The 20,740-nt window shown below is 41.7% G+C and overlaps 1 protein-coding gene across 1 annotated transcript; it reads right to left on the reverse strand.

Annotated features, from left to right (window-relative positions):
• Positions 1-460: 460 nt before the first annotated feature.
• Positions 461-10,889, reverse strand: LOC111261894 (uncharacterized). Its single transcript, XM_086968882.1, has 4 exons — positions 10,795-10,889; positions 9,835-10,562; positions 1,534-1,804; positions 461-1,187 (listed from the first exon to the last, which is right to left on the reverse strand). Exons 1-4 carry the CDS (start codon positions 10,804-10,806, stop codon positions 606-608), a joined length of 1,593 nt encoding a protein of 530 aa, XP_086825008.1. The 5' UTR covers positions 10,807-10,889; the 3' UTR covers positions 461-605.
• Positions 10,890-20,740: the final 9,851 nt, after the last annotated feature.

Raw genomic sequence — 20,740 nt, forward strand, 5'->3', positions numbered from 1 at the left:
TTTTAAGCAAGCGACTTCTACATGTAGAAGGACTTTTCGTCGTGAGTTTATCTTCTGAAAGAATGTCCGAGCTTCTTTTAAACATGTTTGAGTCCCTTAACTATGTCAACGCCAATGGGAAATGCCGATAATCACATAGGATGATAACTTGATGCCCCTAGCTCATAAGTTGCGCATTTAAGGGGGACGACTACTTGTAAAACGCTAGAATCGACCTAAATTTGAGGCTCAGGAGAACATCTATCGACATGCTCCCTGTCGGCGCCACTTAGTTGAACAATTTAACTCTCTTATCAGTACAACTGGAACAAACTAGGAACAATTCTAGATAATGATAGCCGCAAGATAATTCGTCGCATCTTTATGCAAATACAAAATTTACAGAGTAGTCACTTCCTAAAACCGTACATTTGCTGCTACTACCACAGACTGCAACTGCAGTAACAACGACAACAATAAATACGATTTCTATAGCCAATACGATACTGCTTTATTGTATACGTCTACAGTCGTATGTACTATTTATCACGATTTTGTTTCCCTATTCAGTTCAATTATAATCTATAATGCAGTTCTCCCTCATTGACTCGAATGGAAAACGAAATTTACAGGAGGGCCTTAGTGGCAAGTGCGGGAGCTGCGTAGTGGAATCCGCCGTAACCGAGAGCAGGAGCGGCAACTGCTCCATAATGACCATGAGCGAAGTAAGCAGGGGCAGCTGCATAGGCAAGAGGAGCGGCGCGGGCATAACTCAGCGCGGGAGCAGCGACTTTTGCCACAGGGGCGGCGTACGAGAGAGCCGGGGCAGTCAGAGCTGGAGAAGCAAACGCAGGAGCAGCCAACGCAGGGGCTGCTAGGACTGGGGCAGCAACCTTAGCGATGGCCGGGGCCGCCAATACGGGAGCGGCAGCCACCTTTGTAATAGGAGCAGCGTATGCTACGGGGGCGGCAGCAGCCACTTTCGTAATAGGTGCCGCGTATGCTACGGGGGCGGCAGCCACCTTCGTGATAGGGGCAGCGTATGCTACGGGGGCGGCGTGCACAGTGTGGGTCGAGTAGGAGTGGGCAACAACAGGAGCGTGAGCGACCTTCGCCACAGGGGCAGCAAGAAGTGCGGGAGCGGCGATCGGAGCGGCAACGTGACTGATGCCAGCATGGGTGGCTCCAGCCAGAGCGGCGACGACGAGCTGTATAGAACAGATAAAAAAGAATGTAGTCGTATATTACTATAGTAGCACTGCAATCATCTGATTAACTGGAGAGAGTGCGCTGAAGCATGCATGGATATATACATGGAGTACACTTGCGTACCATTGCGTTCTCTGACTAACGACATGCGCATAGACGAAGACAGGCTGGGAATGTCTAGAATTGTGTAGAATAGGTGACAAGGACAGATTTCTAAATAAGCGAATTTCGGCTCGATTTCCATTATTACAATTGGCAAAAGGGGTGCATGCACACGTAACAGTGTTCCAGAGTGAGTATCCAGATCGAGCTAATAGAAGAGGACACTAGTTAATGTTAACTTACGAAGGCAAGCATGATTGCTGTTTTGGAGCTTGTCGAATTAGACAATGAGGGTTTCGTTAGTCGGACGACTTTTAAAGCCAATGGGGCGTCCGCTTGTACAGGCGCCCCTCGCCACGGCTGGTCCATTACCAATTTCTGGGGTTCGTAGGTGATCCGCTGGCGTGAGCTTTGCCGGCGAAGATGAAGCTCTGCGCGGGGCGGTAAAATACAGTATCTTCGTGCGGTGCCGAACCGTTGCGTCTCGCGCGAATGCGCCGCTAGACCGTGAATAGATTAGAAAGAGACGTACAGAAATACAAAACAGCATCGCTACACGAAATTGCATAGTCTTTTTAGCTAGTAACTAGGGTCTCGAAGCATGAAGATGCAATAATACCAACAGTGAAAGCTTAGCTGGAGAATCGTGATCTCTAAGAAACAAAAGACCAGTCACAGACTGGGCAATAATCACAATAAGAGCTCCTTTCATGTTTTGGAACGTTTAGATTACCCCATATTAGACTCATAAAAGTGGTGTCGTCGTTGTACGTGGTTGTAATTTGTGAGGCGTGAGAACGACTTTACATCTGAGTACTTCCGAAAATACACCCTCAGCTACTGCTGTAGCACTCGATGTGATATCTACCTCCTATTATAAGTGGCTTTAGCTAGTAAAGATAAAAACGAAAATAAGGGGACAGTCGTGACGGAACTGGCAACGTGTCTTGAACACAGCGGATAAGTTGACATTGGGTCGAATAATGGGTAGACAGATTTCCTAGGGGTAACTTTCGATAGTCTGTAGTAGTCAATGTAAGTCTAATTTAACCGTATTTCCGGTACATTAGTACCTTATCTACTTGTCAGGATTTGTTCGCCCTTAGCTTGGACAACTTAAATCACGAATGAGGTCTGAGACCGACGGCACTTTCAATCGGATCGTGCGGCATCGAAGTCTGCCTGCGTTGTATTATTGTATTATTAACTGTAACGAATTAAAAGAACAGTTGCTCTAGACGAAATGAAAACCAGTGCTGAAAACACGAACAGGCCTATCGAACCTATCTAATCGAACATCTGAGCGCAGTAGCTAACATGCATTGGTTACAGTAGCTATTTCCTAGCAGGATTTGAAACTAGATTACCTATTATTTGACGAATCTATAAAGATACCTCAAAGTTATTTGCTGTTCTAAGGTAAGTATAAGTTCACCTTACATTCACTTCATCAAATATGTGAGGAATGCACCCAGCGGTTAAGGTCTCGAACTTAACTCGGTAAGAAGTCATATCTGGGCAACGAAATTTCAATAACATCGAAATTTTGCCTCCTAGCAGAAGTCGATAGTATACATTCGGGCAGAGTGGGCGTGATTAGATAGCGTGATGTGTTTCCTATGGTAGATTATCTATGCAAGCATCATTGTTAGCAGACAATGGACGTTATTTTAAAGTCGTTTGATTGTATGGCGCAATTTCTAATTCATCTCATGGCCCGTTTTCATGTCATGCGTGATCTGATTCATGAGAAAAATTACAAAAGTTATGCAACTAAAATGATGCGTAACACGAATCAGGTTCACACCTGCGGTATATTAGGAGAAAACGGGAGATCAAACGAGACACGGCACGGCACGGCGCGTTGTCTCGAGCGACGGTTGCCACCCATGTATTAAGTGTATTAAAAAAACAACCATGCTACATATAAACAAACGTTTTATATCACAGATACACATTAGCGTAAATAGTTCCCTCTTCGAGCTAGCGCCATAAGTCGATCCGATTTAACGTTTCCTTGCAAATTTAATAAAGCTCGGCACTGCAATTTCCTGGATTGCAGCATGTACCGAAATCAATGCTCTATTTTTGAACAATTAAGAAGTTTTTTTTTCAATGAATTCAAGCTTAAGAGCGTAAATATACAGCGTTGCGAGCGTTGTCATCCGTTTGTCTGTCGATATTATTTGTTCTGAGAAAAAATTCACTATTGAAATGCATTGTTGATTTTGGCACATACAAAAACATCTACTATCGACAGTGTAATGCCTGTGTCCCTTGGAAAGTGTGGATCCGCCATCTAGCTGTTTTGCTTTCGATGCGACTGAATTGCGTCAGGTTGACGCGCATCAGGTATAACATCATATTCGGTTGGCGAAGACGTTCTAATAAATAATATATTAAGCCGGCCATCTACCCAGAGACACCACGATTCACATTTCCTACGGCAGTGGAGAACGCGCCATTGCAAACGCTAAACAACTCTATTTAATTGCCATCTTAATGTGGACAGCCGACAAATACCGAGAGATTATCCGAATGAGGAAATTAAGTTAGTCCGGACAATGCTGGAACATAATAGTATTGCAGGTCGACTGCCAAAAAGTCGACAAAAACAAATCGCTGCAGTATTAACACCAAACACTGGCGAAAAACAGGAAACAAACAACTACGGTCACACATCGCCTATGGCCTTAAGCGTCAATATTATCGTTTCTAGGAGCGGGTCGCACAAGCCCCGCAGCAATTACCGGCCGTTCGTTCTATCTATCTATCTATCTATCTAACACGGCCTGTTTGTTTACACGGCTACTCCCTGTTGGCATCAACGACAGTGACGAACAATAAAAACGAAAAAAAAAAAAAAAAATCCTTGAGCTTTATTAATTAAAGGACCTTGAGATCGGATCGGAACGGCCGAATGATAGAACAAGTGTGGACGAACGCAAGGACCCAACATGGCATACGACTAATACTACTAACTGTCGATAAACTCGATTCGATAACTCGTTCAGCAACATTACTGGACATGAAAGGGCGGCCTTTCTGGGCATCTACACAGAACATGCACGAACGAACAAAATGGGAACGGGAGTTATACAGGTATGTGTCTCAGACATAGGGACAGCTAGCTCTTGCACGGAGCGTGCTTCGTACAATCCATCTGCAGTCAGTTACATGTGTACACGTCTATGTGCGAGGCTGAGATGTGTTCTTGTGATGTGCTGGTTGAACGGCTCGTCCTGTACACAAACGTATTGTTGATATATGTTTTATATTACTGATATATTTCGTACGTGTGTTCGTCAAGGGTGATTTCATGCCTACGTTCATATGAAGCTTTTCTTCAGTGGCATCTGCTATTTGTTGCACGGAACATGCGCGCGAAACATATAATGGCTATTTTACTTACACAGCAAAACAAGGAATCAGGCGTTTACGGTCGAAGGAAATAGACCTAGTAAAAGGAATTGATGGTAAATTTTAGTTAAGCACTTCCTATATCTTGACGTATCTCTATAACAGAAACTCGTATACGACCAAAAAGAAGATCTGTGCCTTTAGATAATCAAGCTATTGGTGAGCGAATCTTTATACGAATAGGAGAAAAATATAGATATAAGCTGTAAATAAATCCAAATTAAACACATGCATGTATCTATTTTGTCACGCTACTTAAGTAAAATGCCTACCTGTACTTGATTCGTCTTTAGATTTGTTACTGCGCCTTGTGCATAGGAGCTTCCCAATAATACGTCGATGGAATTACCCGAAGTCTCGCCATAAGGCTGGTATCTCAATAGACTCGCAATGGCCAGTATTCTGGAAAGGCTATACTTAGGATTAGATCAAAAATAACTTTCTATCGTTATTAGATAGGTTTTTTTTTCAGTTGCAGAGTGTTGTCTATATTCAACAAGCTTCATCTTTGTCAAGCGATGTACCTGTTAACACTTACTGTGATAGAAGTCATGTTAGACATTTATTAGTTTTAGTGTGACTACTCAATAGAAAGGAACACGTTAGCTATGATTAAATGAGGAACCTTTACTATATATAAAGAGAAACAGTTCTGTATAATTTCCAATTGGAACCCTTTCTTTTTGAAATCTAGGCCCTAAAGACCTATTTTGTTAGAGACGTTGTACGCTATCCGGTCTAATTATGCGCACACAGAAGTTAACTTGAGCGTGACTTTTATGTTGAAGCGAAGATTAAATCATAATCAATTCTATCATAGTTAGCTTTCAGCATCACTTTCTAAATTCTCCGAAGGACCACTAGGATATAGAAACTACCTAATTGATTGGCGATATAATACTTACACCTAGGCAACTCTTATGTTTGCTCGATAGGGCGATCAAATAAAGTGATAGCCATTTGACCCATTTCAATATCGTTTTTACTTACGAAAACTCAGGTATAAAGTTCTAAGGTGGGTATATTTGTTTCACAGAATGGAATATTCCGTTTGAGGGTCGTGTTCACCCCTTCATTGTGCTTAGTCGAACTGGATGCAAGCGCTATGGTTTTTTACGGTTAATGGTCCCGTAACAATGTCAAACGGCTGACGTTTGGCGCAGAACGAATTGTCCCCAGCTGAATTCGAGCCGAACATCACAGCCGGCTTCTAACTCGTAAATAGTTTATCGAACGTTCTCCATTTACTTAACTAAACTGTATGTTGGCCTTTCGAGTCTACGGCCAACGCCGCTTCACACAGTAACTTTTACGGGTGTCCTAGTATCAACAAGGTACATTTTTCGATTTTTTAGATCAACTATAGGAAAACTGTGAGTTAAGTATGGAAAAGTCCGCAGAAAAATTTGTCCAGTAGATCGATTACGTCTTGCGAACGCTGGCTGAACAATCTGAACAACTATAGTCCCTGTATGATTTTTTTCGGTTTCCATTTGCTCCTTGAAGCATATCGATATAGCTTCTTATGAGATTTACAGTGGTCATAGGGAGAGAAAATGTTTCTTTTCTTTTTTTACTGATTGTGCAACGTCAGAACGATAATTGTATTCTAAAGGCTCAACTATGCCGCGCTCGAAGTCCTTACAGCTGATTTTATTTTCTAAGTTTGTGTAGCGCCAATGTAGTCCAGAACAGGACCCTCTTGCACCTTGTCCTGATCGACGCCATAATGGACCCCACTATAATGGTCCCCGATTACAAACATTCAAGCAACTATCCTGTGGCTATACAATTCCTTTTTTGTTTTTCGAAATCCCCTTCAGCCAGATTGTCTGTTTTTTGTTACACTTACTCTGAAGTTTTCATGAAGCTGGTACCAAACAAACTTCAGGAGCTGCACTCAGACGAAGCAATTGAACTAGCTCTGCCGGCGCACTCTCTGTCGGTCGGCAGCTACTCATATTCGCCAGGTCGCCCCCCGTTTACCTCATTTAAGGGCATAAGCGCTCAACATATACTTGCACCGGTCACTGGCTAGCAACAAATGCAACGTTCGGTTGTTGCCTGCTCTTTCCCTCTACGGTTATTGCTCGCGTTGAGCGTCCTATTTATGAAGCTGGTTTCGGCCATGATAGCATGTTGGAGTTTAGGAGAACGGCGTGTTACCATGGGAAATGCAGATGTTGCAGCCGGTGAATAATTGGGGCTGTAAAGATTAAACGATTATTCCCGCTTGGCAACCGTGAAATGGAATTACAGAAGCAGTAGATGGCGTGCCGCGTTGAAAGAGTGGCACATGGGCAGAGTTGTGCTCGCAGCGGAGTATTTCGGGGGTTCAGCTGTGCTGTGAGTACGCCTGACATATTTACTCGGAAACTGTTGACTATTTCGGAAGATCTACGACGAGCAAAAGTGGACAAGAAAAATGACGAGCGTGCGTAAAACGTCTGTGATGTGGACAACGTCTTAGCAAACGTTAGCAAAATACAACATGACTGATATTAATTATACAAACATGCTTTCGCAATAGAAATAGAAGTTACATCACAATAAGTTGAGTTTTGTATCGATAGCTTTTTCGAGCACGTAATTTTGAAGGTTTGTAAACATCTAGCATTTATAACATATACTTATTTATGTGACCGGACAAGGGGCTGGGCCTGTATGAAAAGGATATGACGACACTTAGTGGTACGAATAACTTCTATGGCTCTATTGCCAAGGTAGACTAATATCGACAGCAGCAATTTTAATGAGAATTAAATATGAGTGTCGGTCAGGCATGAAGGTAGTGGGCCTTCTATCATAAGGCATCGCACTTTACTGCACCTTACTTGTCATTGTTTTTTTGTGTCATAAGTCTGTTTTTCGAAGCTGTCCTCGGGGCCCTTTGAGCACTGATACTTCTTACGTCGGCCCTGTCGAATAATAGTCAGGTGAAGAACAATGATGTGTACACTTCATCGCCTATATGCACATAACTCGAATGTACTTCGTCTGCCGCAGAAGGCCACTTACACGTTCGTAGAAGGCTTATATTTGATTTCTTCTAACTTCAATTGTTCTGCACGGACCACCATACGAACAGCCAGCCATCGGGTTTATTGGAGGTCGATGAACCTTTTTAGTACGTCTGCCAATGGAACATATACGACATGCCACAGATCATGATTGTTACAACATAATTAGTTCTTCGTTTTTCAAACAGGATTCATATCGTCTATACATACTTTTCTTGTATTGTGTAACTTGAATGTCGAATAACTTCAATATGGCAGACTCTACCTATCGGCAAAGACAGAAAACAGGCATTGTATAAACAACGTATCATACAACAAACAAAAATCACAAGTATCCGTGTCTAAAGTTAGATCAGAAAAAAAAAAAAAAAACACGAAGTCATAACTTTGGTGGTAGAAATTCGTCAGTGTTCATCAGCGCCAGTCATTCTGTTGAGTTCTATTATTTTTTCGTTTGTAATTTCTACTGTACGTTATTACAGACGTGTATGGTCGAGTATCATTTGCGTCGAGTTACAGTCAAGAGCTTCAACGCGACGCTACCTATTCTATCGAAGAGAATGAGGCCTTTTTTGATTCTGGTCCTTACTTTTGAAACGCCTAGGCTACATCGCCATAATTGTTGCGACAGTTTGTGCGTGTCATTGTGCCCAGTCATATGGCCCTCTGCTGTTCGTTGTCTCTAAACAGAAGTACACGTTTGAATGTAATCGTTATCTCTATAAATACTATGAAACGATATAGGGCTGTGCAAATAGGTGCGATTTAGAGTCGATTTCTGTGTAAAATATAGTCAAATCATCGTCTAGCAATTCGCCTATAGAATGTTATTTTTTCTTTTTTTTTTTTTTTTTTTTTTTTTTTTTTTTTTTTTTTTTTTTTTTTTTTTTTTTTTTTTTTTTTTTTTTTTTTTTTTTTTTTTTTTTTTTTTTTTTCTGTCGTTGATTATTCATCACGCTTTCCTCAAGTATTTTTTTCCGGTGTTACTTTTAGCAGACGATGCCTGTTTGTTCAACCCAGAATTACTGTAAATACAATTGTTCGCTTAAAGTTCGTTTAAATAGCAACGATATTCATTACTGCGGATAATATTTCTCTGATAGGAGCACGCAGATAGCAGGCATCGACAAACTACAACGATGTTCTATTTGATTCGTGTTATCTATCCTAATATATACAAAATGAGCTTACGTCTTTGTTGCTATATCAGAATTCGTTCTCACGAAGTGATGCCATCAATTGCTTGTTTGCCTATAACAATTCTCTGGGCGGTCGGCATCGGCGTTGCGTCACTTTGACTTTATCCAGCACCGGGATAAACGGCCGCATTTACCCTTGAGATGTCCCCTAGATCTATTCTTTTTTTTTTTTTTTTTTTTTTTTTTTTTTTAAATTACCAAAGGCTTTTACCAAATAGTCCCGATTTAAACCGGCTAAGGCCATCTTCCGACTGAAACAGCTGCTAACCACGATATTCACAAAGTCCACAAGGGCCTTGCAAGTCACGACGAGTTTTACATTTACATATGGTTTGAACATATGCTAATTGGAAACGACCGTCTAACGATTGATAACCAAATTAGTTTAGCGCGAAGTTTATTTATAATTGTGTCGTATTCGATAATTAGAACATTGTGCTAGCTATCAACAACTGACACAATACGTACAGGGGCTCAGCTTCTTTTTTTTTTCCGAGTATCGTTCAAGGATCCGTTAGAAAGGTAAATGGATAGAATCATATTGTCAGCTGTAAACCAAGTGTGCCAGATATCAATAGAGAAAGCCATGGACTGGCAATTTTACCTAGCCTTCTGTAGAAGCTACTGAATTCTCTCTCTCCTCCCATATGTAAAATACAGACGCTATCAAGCTAACCGTAATCTCCCAAGAAACGCATTACGCATCCTTCCCTAGTAAGTAATCTTACATTTTTCATTTGCAACGCCAATTACTCCGACAGCGTCATCGTTAAGAGTTACCACCATCAGTGCTGTACCGCTTAGATCAATGCTGGTCTCATTCTTTATAGCATAATATACAAGTTGGTGGCAGATTACATAGATAAGGTGTTCTACATCTTCGTTTGGAATAGCTAAAAGTTTACAACAAGGTCTTGACCGCATCAACGGGGGCTCCATAGTGGAATCCTCCGTAAGTCAAAGCTGGAGCGGCAACAGCTTTATAGTGGTTAGGAGCGAAATAGGTTGGCGTAACAGCAGCAGCATAGGCAAGGGGAGCCGCCGGGGCAGCAGCAGCAGCAGCAGCAACCTTTGCCACGGGGGTGGCATACGATAAGGCTGGGGCAGCAGCGACCTTTGCCACGGAGGTGGCATAGGATAAGGCTGGGGCAGCAGGGACCTTTGCCAAGGGGGTGGCATACGATAAGGCTGGGCCGACAGGGACCTTTGCCACTGGGGTGGCATACGATAAGGCTGGGGCAGCAGCGATCTTTGTTACGGGGGCGGCGTACGATAAGGCTGGAGCGTATGAGAATGTCGGAGCAGCAACGGCAGGAGCAGCCAGGACAGGAGCTGAAGCAGCCAGGACAGGGGCTGGGGCAGCCAGGACGGGAGCTGGGGCAGCAAGGACGGAAGTTGGGGCAGCCAGGATAGGAGCTGGAGCAGCTAGGACAGGGGCGGCAGCTACTTTTGCTACTGAGGTGGCAGCCACCTTTGCCACGGGGGCGGCGTGGTGCACGGTTTGGGTCGTGTAGGAGTGAGAAATGACGGGCGCGTGAGCAACCTTTGCCACAGGGGCAACGAGAAGGGCGGGGGCAGCCGCGTGACGGACGCCAGCCTGCACGGTAATAGCAAAGGCGACAACCGCGACGAACTGTGAAAAAGATGAACACAACAAATTGAACAGAGAACACTGAGAACGGCTGTGATTTAGGGCCGTATTCTCCGTAATCTCATGATATTTGTGAGGTATAATAAAGAAAGTAACGAGTACAATAAATCAGTTTGTTTCCGTGCTTTCATAAGACGCACATATCCATGGGGTCAAAAGAGGTTCGCGACATATTCTATAGCTAATAAAAATACCGATTCGTAGCAGCACTTACGAAGGCGCGCATGATTATTGTTCCTTATTTACTTCGACCAACGAAGACGATGCTCAAAGAGCCATTACACTTGCTTTTTATACAGCGCGACACGTTCTACCGTGCGACAAAATGAGTAGCGTTCAGGTCTAGGCAAAAGAACCAGAAGGGGGGCTCGATTTGTTCGTTAAGCTGTACATAGAGAAAGATTTGACTTTTTCCCTTACTTCTGCTCCATCCGCTAAGAAGCCAGAATCAAGGTCGTGAAAACTAACAGATGTTCTTAGTATTGTCAAATATGGAACACACAGACGACCACAAAAGCATACACTGAGACGTAAGCACAAACAAACAGCTAAGGCACAACAGTCTTGGGGGAACACGTGTCGTGGACCAACGATGACGAAAGCTTGATGTCACTATGGATTATTCGATGGTCACTGTGGTCGGCTGGCGATCGGATAGTAAACCACGGGGATAGAAAGCAGAGATCACACCGAAAGCTTAGCAACAAAGTCATTTAGTCATAACAATCGCAGTCAAGAAGTGTACGCGGCTCTTCGGTGCTTCAAACCATCGCCCACGACGCCAAGACGTTACTGAAACAACAACGCAGCGACCAACAGGCAAATACAATAGAAAAAAAGTAAACACGAAATTTGTTATTCGAACGTTGGTGCTTATACCGCAGACAAAGCTGCAACCTCCGGTGGCTTCTCGTTGATGTAAAAAGGACTCCGCTAATCTATTCTGCATAAAGTCGAATCCCTCGTTAATATTTCGTTGCGCATATATATTAATATTCTTATCGAAAAAACAACACAGAATTCTCTTACTTCATATTGTAGGAACAATATATTTAATTAGAAACGATGTCCCTTTCTTATTATAGTATACACAGGTATATTTCTCTACTAGACAGACAGACTGGTTGGCTGACAGCACACATTACTTTATATGGGAAGCAAGACATAAGTATAATTCCTCCCATAATTATAGTGGTGATATAATAATTATTCTATGTTTTCGCTTAGCTTATTTTCTGTCATAAATTTCGAAGTTTCTTTGGTTTTTTGCTTTAAAAAGGGCTACGTTGTCAAACGACACGTGTATTATCAGGGTCACATCGTGATCATACAAACATTAATGTGAATACTGTTTAATATTTGCCTAAAAAGGCTTACTAAATTTAGACTGTTCGAACGACAATATCCTTACAGGCTGGAATCTCTTTTTTCCTGTGGTATATGGTATATGAAATTTTAACGATAACACAAACCGCCGTTGTGTGAGATAAGAGCTAAGTGGGGGGCCTGTTCTCAGGCTGGCTTCAAGTTGGACGTAAAGCACTGTGAGTACGGTTTCATCTGTACAGGCTTTCAAAGTATCAATATAAGAACGGAATTTCATAGAGACGTTTATTCCTTTCGATAAAATTTCCCTTATGGCCTTACAGGGGGGCCGTCAGTTTGGCTACAGGGGCAGTAAACTCTATTACGATCAACCCATACGATATGCATAAAATAAGAAGAGGAGTAAATCAAGTCACATAGTGCTTTACCAAAAAGGCTATATTCACTACGGTAGCAATCCGAAAAGAGGGACTAGCTTCGACGCGTAACAGCGAACTGTGAGATAAAAGAACTACGACTCGAAGATAGCATACAGGCCATGGGGTAAGATGTGATCGAAATATAACTGTGATTTATTTTCTTACCATTATTAACATATATCATACGAAAAGGCAAACAAGTGACAGTGCATAATAGATCAAAAAAGCCTCGGTTAATCAATCAATCAATCGACCGATTCCTTCTTCATGCCAGACCGTCAAAGAAGGAACTGACCTTTCTGAGGGCACTTGATATTAACAGGGTGGAATATAATCGGAGTCCTTCGTGCAGCAATATGGTTTGTAAATCCCTGGAACGGGGACAGCCCGAGATGTTCATTGTAGGAACGAGTTGCCTTTAGCAACCTTAAGACGGTTCTACCGAATGCCACCCCGCTTAAGTTTTTTTTTATTGAAACGCAACTCACTTGATATCAAGCATCCAGCCGGGGGCAAAGCTGATTACGTCTAAACTTTAAAAACGTTTGATTTCTCCCTATATACTGCAACACAAACGTATAAATAAAAAACTAAATGCGGCAGCCTCGTGGGGATGTCGTGTTATATTGTGAATAAATCATAACGAAACTGATACCGACTGATTTTACGACTGAAGATTTGACTATAAACCATTTTTAAGCCACATAAACACAAAATCGCATCGAAAAGTCGGTAGTAAAAGTGCTAGCATGTGTAACACCGGTGTAAGCATATGTAGGGAAAAAAAAATCCAGCAATAGGAGATGCTGGTTTTCGTAGGCAGCTCATCAGTATTTTGGAACGTCGGTCACTACGGCAATGAAGCAACAGACTGCAGCCAAGTTTAAGATCCTTGCAAGTTGTTCATAGATCACCTCGAGCAATTGTGTCGTCTACAGAACAATAGATGATGACGTATAGCGTAACCTTAAAAAAAAGCAATTCCTTTAGCTTCCAGAGGCTTACAGTAATGCGCAACCGTACCGCAAATTGTCGCGGTCTGAACTGAGGGTCCTTTTCCCATTCTGGCAATAAGAAAAGGACCTTCAGTTTATCCGCAACTCGGGCTTGTTTCTTAACCGTCATAAGAATGTCCTTCGTAACCATTTAGAACAAATCACCAATACAATGTGATTATGTAAACCATAAGATGCCACTTAATGTAAAGTTATAGTTAGGTGAAGCCCAGTCCATTAGGCCAACCGACAATTTTCTTGTTTCTCTTAAAGATGCTTCACGCGACCCTATTCTATATTCTGATTTCTACGACCTCAAAAATGCTGCCCTGAATTTCTGTCTTCAGGGCCTTGGCATTATTAGAACTTATACACTGCTGTGCCTAGTATGAGTTTTATCTCTATGACATGACATCTATGACACATGTCGGGCGAGAATGGCGGCTCTATTTATGACTACGGTAAGCTTCAACTTGTGGGCTTTGCCGCCTTGATGTAGTACAATCCTGGCAACGGTACAATGCTCGCTCTGCCCACTCATGCCCACCGTGGATGGCCGTAGTGATTCAGTGGTGACTACAAGCTCCGAATGATAAAAGCGCTAAGGACATCACATGATAGAATAGGAAAACTGACCATCTGCTATGTTGAGGTTTATGTCAAACCTCTTATATTTGGGCTTCGTTGTATCAAAACTGACCAATCCTTATTCAATGTGATTTTTCCACATGACATAGGACCTTTAATACGATTTTCCTTTAGTGTATTTTTTTTTACTCTTTCATATCTATCTATGTTTCACTTCTCTGACTGAGGTGAAAGTGAAGTTTTAAGAGAACTCTGCAGTCGCAACATATAATTTAACGTATAATACATTCTGATAGTATTTTCGTAGCACCTCAAAGCTGAGTAAATATATATATTTATCTAGAGTTGTTAACAGCGAGCACATAATTTTTGTTGTTCTCATGGGAGCTATTGTATCTAATAAGAATATAAACAAACTACATAATAAAGATAGTCATGTATGTAATGTAAATACTTTTAAACATGTTTTCCTACAATTATAATGACGATATATTAACTGCATGGAATTTTACCTACGTTCGTTTCCCTGTCTTGAATTTGAGTGTCCTTATTTTCGTTTTATTAAATAGAATATGCCGTTGAAATATGCCCGCGTAGTCATTATCATATTGTGGTCGTTCAAAAAAATTAATAAATGAAAATGTCTGGCACGGTCAAACTTCCTCTAGTCTAAAATTAAGTTTTTTTCTGTAGACGAGGTGATTGGTTAGCCACATTCTAATCATATCTCTAATTGCAGGGATTAGATGTAAGCTGAGCGGTGTATCTATTTTGGAAGACACGAAAGCGCATACAACAACAATTATAATTGCATAAAACAATGTACAGTGGCATAATATAACGCTCGGGATCACAAATCTAGAAACACTGCGAAAAATATAGCAGGCCTATTAAAATATCTCCTGTTGCAGTTTTGCTATGCCACTTTTCTGGTGAGAGCTTCCTCACCTCAGGGAGCACCTCAGAACATAATCTTCAACACAGAACCTTTCACGTCCTGGAAGTACACACGTAGCGCTCCTTGGGCTCATGAAAACCCAATGAGTTACGTAACATGTGATGCGTCTCGCTAAATTAAAATAAAAAAATCTCGTCTAAATTGCATGACCACGCGGCGGTTAGTACGGTGCAGATCCTCCATCTTATTGAAGAGCTTGCCGTCGATAGCCATGATCTTTTACTCCTACTTAACAATGATTACCCCTGTTGCATACCGAAAGGCAATCTAAGACCGCTTCATAGAAGCGATGCGGTCAGACTCTACTCATCAAGGAATTTTTATGCGTTTTGAACGGTCCGCGTTCGGTTCGACATTGCGAAGGGTTTGCATAGCTCTGCGATGCCATTCTCCCAATGACTTAGAGCTGTTTAAAGCAGTGCCTAAATGCACTATCCGACCTAGAGCCTGATACGTTTATTTGTAGCTAAGAGCTGATGGACGAATCCTTACAAACATGACCTTCATCGGACAGCCACAGACTTGAAGGTATTAGCTTACACCGATAATTACCGGTAAGCTCTTCGTGTTTCGAGTTTTATGTCCGGTATTGCCGTTAGGCCTTGCATCGAACGGCTGGCTGGTAGTACGAAATAAAGTCTGTGCTCAGGTTTGAACCTAGAACGCAACCTGTCTTTAAAATTAGCGGATACGTTGCCCACTAAGCTACTACGGAAGTTATTTTCCGCAACGACTTCGTCAAGGTGTGCAAACTTATTGTCAAATATTTTCATTTAGAGACATCATTGAAAGCCTACGGCGGGGTTGATAATTACTTGCGATGGCTGTAATCTCAGGCAAGCTTCAACGAACTTGCTAAAAATGATGACTGCATAACGCTCAGGAACTTACGCTTTCTAATCCACCGCTGTTCCGTGTGACTTATAACAGCTATCAGGGTCAATAACATCAATTCGATTCGTCAACGTACGTCGTTTCACTTAAGCATTTAACCTCTCAAACTAATATGGCTATTGTACGTTTGCTTTGGATGTTCATACACGCTACAACTGAGCACCACTGTCATCCTTGGCGCTCATCAAATTTAATAGATCATGAGTGATGTATTTCTCCACTTTGGCTTGTTGTAACAATATCCCAACGTGCGCCCCAACGTCCAATGGTCAGCAACCGAAGGACGTCCTAAGGACGTTTCTGCTTGTTTTTCGACATCGATGTCCGTAGCGAGCGAATTGCCAAAAAAGAAAACGCGTATGCCGTTCTGGTCGATTACGGCGAAAGACAACGATGTTATTCGTCCATGAGTTGTCCACCCCAATACTCGTTCTGCCTACGTCCGGTGGCGACCCAGTTGCGAACCCAAAAATATGTTGGATATATATGTATCGCGTATTTCTATCTATGTAGTATCTGGATGCACGCCTGCCATCTATCTACGTGCTGTTCTGTCCGCTAGCCCCGGAATGTTTGGCTGATTACGCCCGATTAATGCGAGACGTGATGAAAGAACGAGGCCTGATGTACAAAATATAGTGATTATACTAAAATGCTTTCTAATCCTCTAAAGCAATGCTTCACGAAAGTACCAGGCGCCAAACTTGCAACAATTACTCCTTTAGTTTCTAGTTCAGGACTTCCAAATCAGATGGCTAGATTAACTATGCAAGTAACGGAGATTGCAGTTGGCTGAAATTACCTTCCGGCCAGCTAGATGAGCCTTATTATCTTATTAAGTGAACGAAAAGTCAATTTTTAAACTATTAGCGTACTTGTAGTTGTTATATGAAATTGGAATAAGTTAATTCACTCGTGCCCCCTCTTCGCCTCGATCCATCGAGTTCCGTCTATTGTAGTACCCACAAAATGGGTATCTTAACAGCATAAGGCCCGTCGCTATTGAAACTGCAGTCGGATCTTCTGCTGTATAAGAGCTAAGGGATAAAGCCTGAATGAATTTTCTTTATTCCTTCCAATCGACGTACGTAAGAGGTAGAACAAATCCAGTCGGGACAACAAATAGGAGAAACTTTTACTAGCTATTTTATATTTGGTAATATTGTTCTCCTAGATTAAAGTTTTGTCATTGAAATCACTTCTCTTGCCCGCAGCCTAGGTACGGTTAGTTAACACGGCTATTGATTGGCGTGTAGCTACAACGCGCCCGTAGGCATAAGAGAACGAATCAATGGATACGTTTAGGGCGCCACCCATTTTTTCAAGTTAAGTGAGTTTAAGGTTTAGCGACTAGAAGCGTTGTAAAATAAGCAATTTATGTTCAGCATTCATTCATTGAACAATGCAGTAATTAGTAGATCTAACAGCTAGCTGCAAGCAATTTTCACCATTGACAATAGACGTGTTGCTCCAAACGCAGATGAGACGTCTACACATGTTCGATGAAATTCTCGTTTCCAGAATACAGTTTCCCATCTCTGCCGGTATTTGCGTATTTTAACTTGTATCTTTATTATGCGCTACATACAGTCGTAGTCATTATTCATATTATACGTCGGATGATTATGAAGCGTTAATTTTTCTGTCTTATAGTGGAAATGTTTTGTCCTTAAGCTTTTCCCATTCGGTTCCCGGACGACTCTAACTACCGCTAGCCATAGTGTCGACTGACTTTCGTAACTCCCGACGCGAAACGTTCACGAACGCACCTAAATGAAGGGTCGTGCCTCATTGTACCGATCGCATTTTAACAGTTTCACACATATTCGACGACTGCCCTCGTAGTGTCGTGCCTTCACTAGCAGTAGCAGTCATTGAATATATTCGCTTTCTATGTCGTTGTACGTATCAGCTTATTAACGGCCGTCTGTCAGTGCTAACATATCGCTGAACAGTCATCCTATTACATCTACATTGGTGGTGGTGGCAGTGATTTTCTTCAGTGTGTTTCTTCCTGAAAATCTTCTGAGCCGGTTCGCCGAAATGGAGCGTCCATTAGCGGACACAGTATCCAACGACAGCAGCGGAGAGACAACAGCTGCAGATCTCTTCTAAACGGCCTTCGTCTCGGTGAGCGCCGTAGCAAAAAAAAAAAAAGAAAAATTCGACAGAAACTTTGGGTTTCGTCAGCCCGCCTGTCGCCTCGTATTTTGTAGTTCGCAGTTCAGCGCGTCTCCGCGCTATCTAGCTTGTTGGCCGGTTCTTGTTTCGTATTCAGCTATGATACTTGGTACCCCATAATGGCTGACGACGACGACGACGACATAATAATAACCAGCGATTCCATCAACAATTCGGCCGCGTCAATTACAGTGTGGGACGCCGCAGGACTGTCCTATCCCTCCATATCACCACCATACCGCATAGCATCGGCAATTTTCCTCGCTTTTTTTGACAACAGTATGACTATAATATTTCTGCTGGGTCTTGGTCTACTATGTGTAGATGTTCATGTTTCATGGCCACGTGACGTGTATTGAATGACCGAAGCAGCAGTCTAAGGTGCCTGTCATAGACAACGCTCGTGCAAAAAAAATCTTAAGTGGACAAAGCAAGTTAATACTGGCCAATTCATACCAACCTGACATTTTTGCTTCTCGTACAAACATGTTACCAGCACAATTGTTGCTGTAGTAGAACCTCCGAACGAAAACTGATGGATTTGTTTAGTCATAATAAGAGTAGCACCCGTATTAAACAGTAGGCCTCAAGCAGGTAATTTCATCATCATGCAGCTCCGGCTGGACGATGGACAAGCACAAAAGCCAACTACTCAATACTAACCACACTGTGGGGCCATTGTCATGCCATTCATTGCGCTATCCTAAGGAATCGCATCGTTCGTGCATCTACGAACGTAGCCGGCAAATTTACAAGGGATCTTCACTTGAACACGTGCCGTACATGATGAGTATGATTTACACATTTTTAGCTGCAAAGGTGCCGAGCGGACGAGGAAATCACCGATCAACAACAAAAGCTAACGCGAAACAACATAACAGTTTCAAACATACCCTGCAATATTGACTCTGCAAGTTTAATCATGGTATCGATATGGTACCTTGATGATGACATACCTTGTCATCATGGCACCTTGTTTTTCCTAAAGGGCTTCGTGTACATCGTGTAAATGGATTCCCATTGATTTGATTGAGAGGTAGCATTTAGGCACTCGGCACACGATCTTATTACATAGGATATATTTGTTCTGTCCTATTATTACGCTATATTAAACAGATATACCAGTGTTAATAACAATCGTGTACATTTATAATTACTCTAACAACAACAACTGTTGCACATACTTGAATAGGTATCATTTCCTGATAGACAATTCACAGATCTTCCAACTTTCTTTTCCACTTAATTAAAACTCTAGGATAAACTCTATATTGATATCTTTCGGGAAAGGTAATGCAGACCTTTCTGGGAGCTGAACGAATCGAAGCTCAAAGCCACAAATCTTCCTCTGGATAGAGCATTTTAGGAGCGACTTATGAAACTTAGCTCAAGCAAATCTATAAGCTCTGTTTGCAGTGGCGGCAGTAGTCATCAGCAACCAACGCAATCGATACGGCCCAAAGGCGAAATACGTCCAAAGGCCCCAAATTAGGACTTGGAGATTAACCAGTATGCCAGGCCTTCTTCTAGCTTCTGTCCGAGCAGACAGATTTTTACATAATCGATTACAAAAGCGCAAATAGAACTTCTGCATTTTCTGATATGTCTTCATGTTTCCTATTTTCTCAGTGCCTCACAAATTGTTCACGTTGACACTGATGGCTCGAGATGTACAGTCATCTAAAAAATTCTCCAACAAGCGCAAGTTCAAAGACTTGTATAAAAAAGTTTTGAAAAAAAATTGAAGGGTACGGCTGCCAGAAAAGTCATTGGTGAATTGAAACGCTTATTTGATGCGCTTGACAAAATAGAAGGCAACAATATATATGCAGAAATGTACTCCATCATCGTCTAGTGTACGCACTTAATGAAAAGCATGTGTTTGTTAGTGAAGCTCGCTTGCCCTGCTGAAACTGGGTTGTTGATTTTTTTCCCCAATGGAGCAATAAAAGGAGAGCAATCTGAGAGGTATTGCATTTCTGTTTCTAATGCTTAGATTTGTCTTAATGATATATCTAGGTTGCAAATGCGTGTTTTAATCATTTGCCTATCTACGTTGGCGTTTCATATATTGCATTATCTCAACTTTAGGCTATGTTTATTAATTCGCAGACAAACATGTTTTGACGAAACCCTATTTACTCTGACCGTTTTTTCACTAAGGGCCTTAGACAATTTTACGAACTAACAAGGCCTTTTACAATAACTTTGTCACCAATCTGCAGCTGAATAAATATGTACCTGGGGTTTAAGCGAAACTCCAAATTCAATTAATTAGATTGATACATAATAACGATTCGCGCTGAGCGACCTTTTCTAAACTAAACGGGTTCTATTCTGTATTAAAAATATCTGAGTCTATTATATACCTATTGGCTTTTCACGAGCCTTCAATAAACTATTTTCCATAATAAAAGTGTTGTTGTTAGCGCAAAAAAACTGTAATAAGGAACTCGAAAGGATCTTGTTTATGTGAGGCTAAGCCCTAAGCGTATTAGGGCTTCTCTGATGTACGCACAGATACATCAGAGAACGGTTGTAAAAACAAAAGTACAGAAGTTTTTTTTGTTTCGCGGCAGTCTTATTACTTGTATATTTCTATATATATTTTCCTGGACTCTAACAGTCTGCATGCATTGTTTTGTTGACGACAAGTTTCGAAAAAACGGCCTAACTCAACAGTGTGGAGATCTTTTTTCTTAAAGCGTTTCTTTTAGCCTATGAATACCAATCTATGCGTGTAACAGTTTCTCCTACCACAGGAGAATCATAGCTTATAAATGTTTTAGCAGTTACAGA

The sequence above is a fragment of the Varroa jacobsoni genome, unplaced genomic scaffold, assembly GCF_002532875.2.
Source record: "Varroa jacobsoni isolate VJ856 unplaced genomic scaffold, vjacob_1.0 scaffold_610, whole genome shotgun sequence".
Lineage (NCBI taxonomy): Eukaryota > Metazoa > Arthropoda > Arachnida > Mesostigmata > Varroidae > Varroa > Varroa jacobsoni.

Bases quoted from the DNA above. Each gene is read 5' to 3' on its own strand.
- LOC111261894 (XM_086968882.1), bottom strand. The intron at 1,805-9,834 runs GTAAACTTTTAG...CTCTTTCTAATC, and splicing joins GATGCGGTCAAGACCTTGTT to TATTCACGGTCTAGCGGCGC. The intron at 1,188-1,533 runs GTAAGTTAACAT...TGTTCTATACAG, and splicing joins CAGCAATCATGCTTGCCTTC to CTCGTCGTCGCCGCTCTGGC.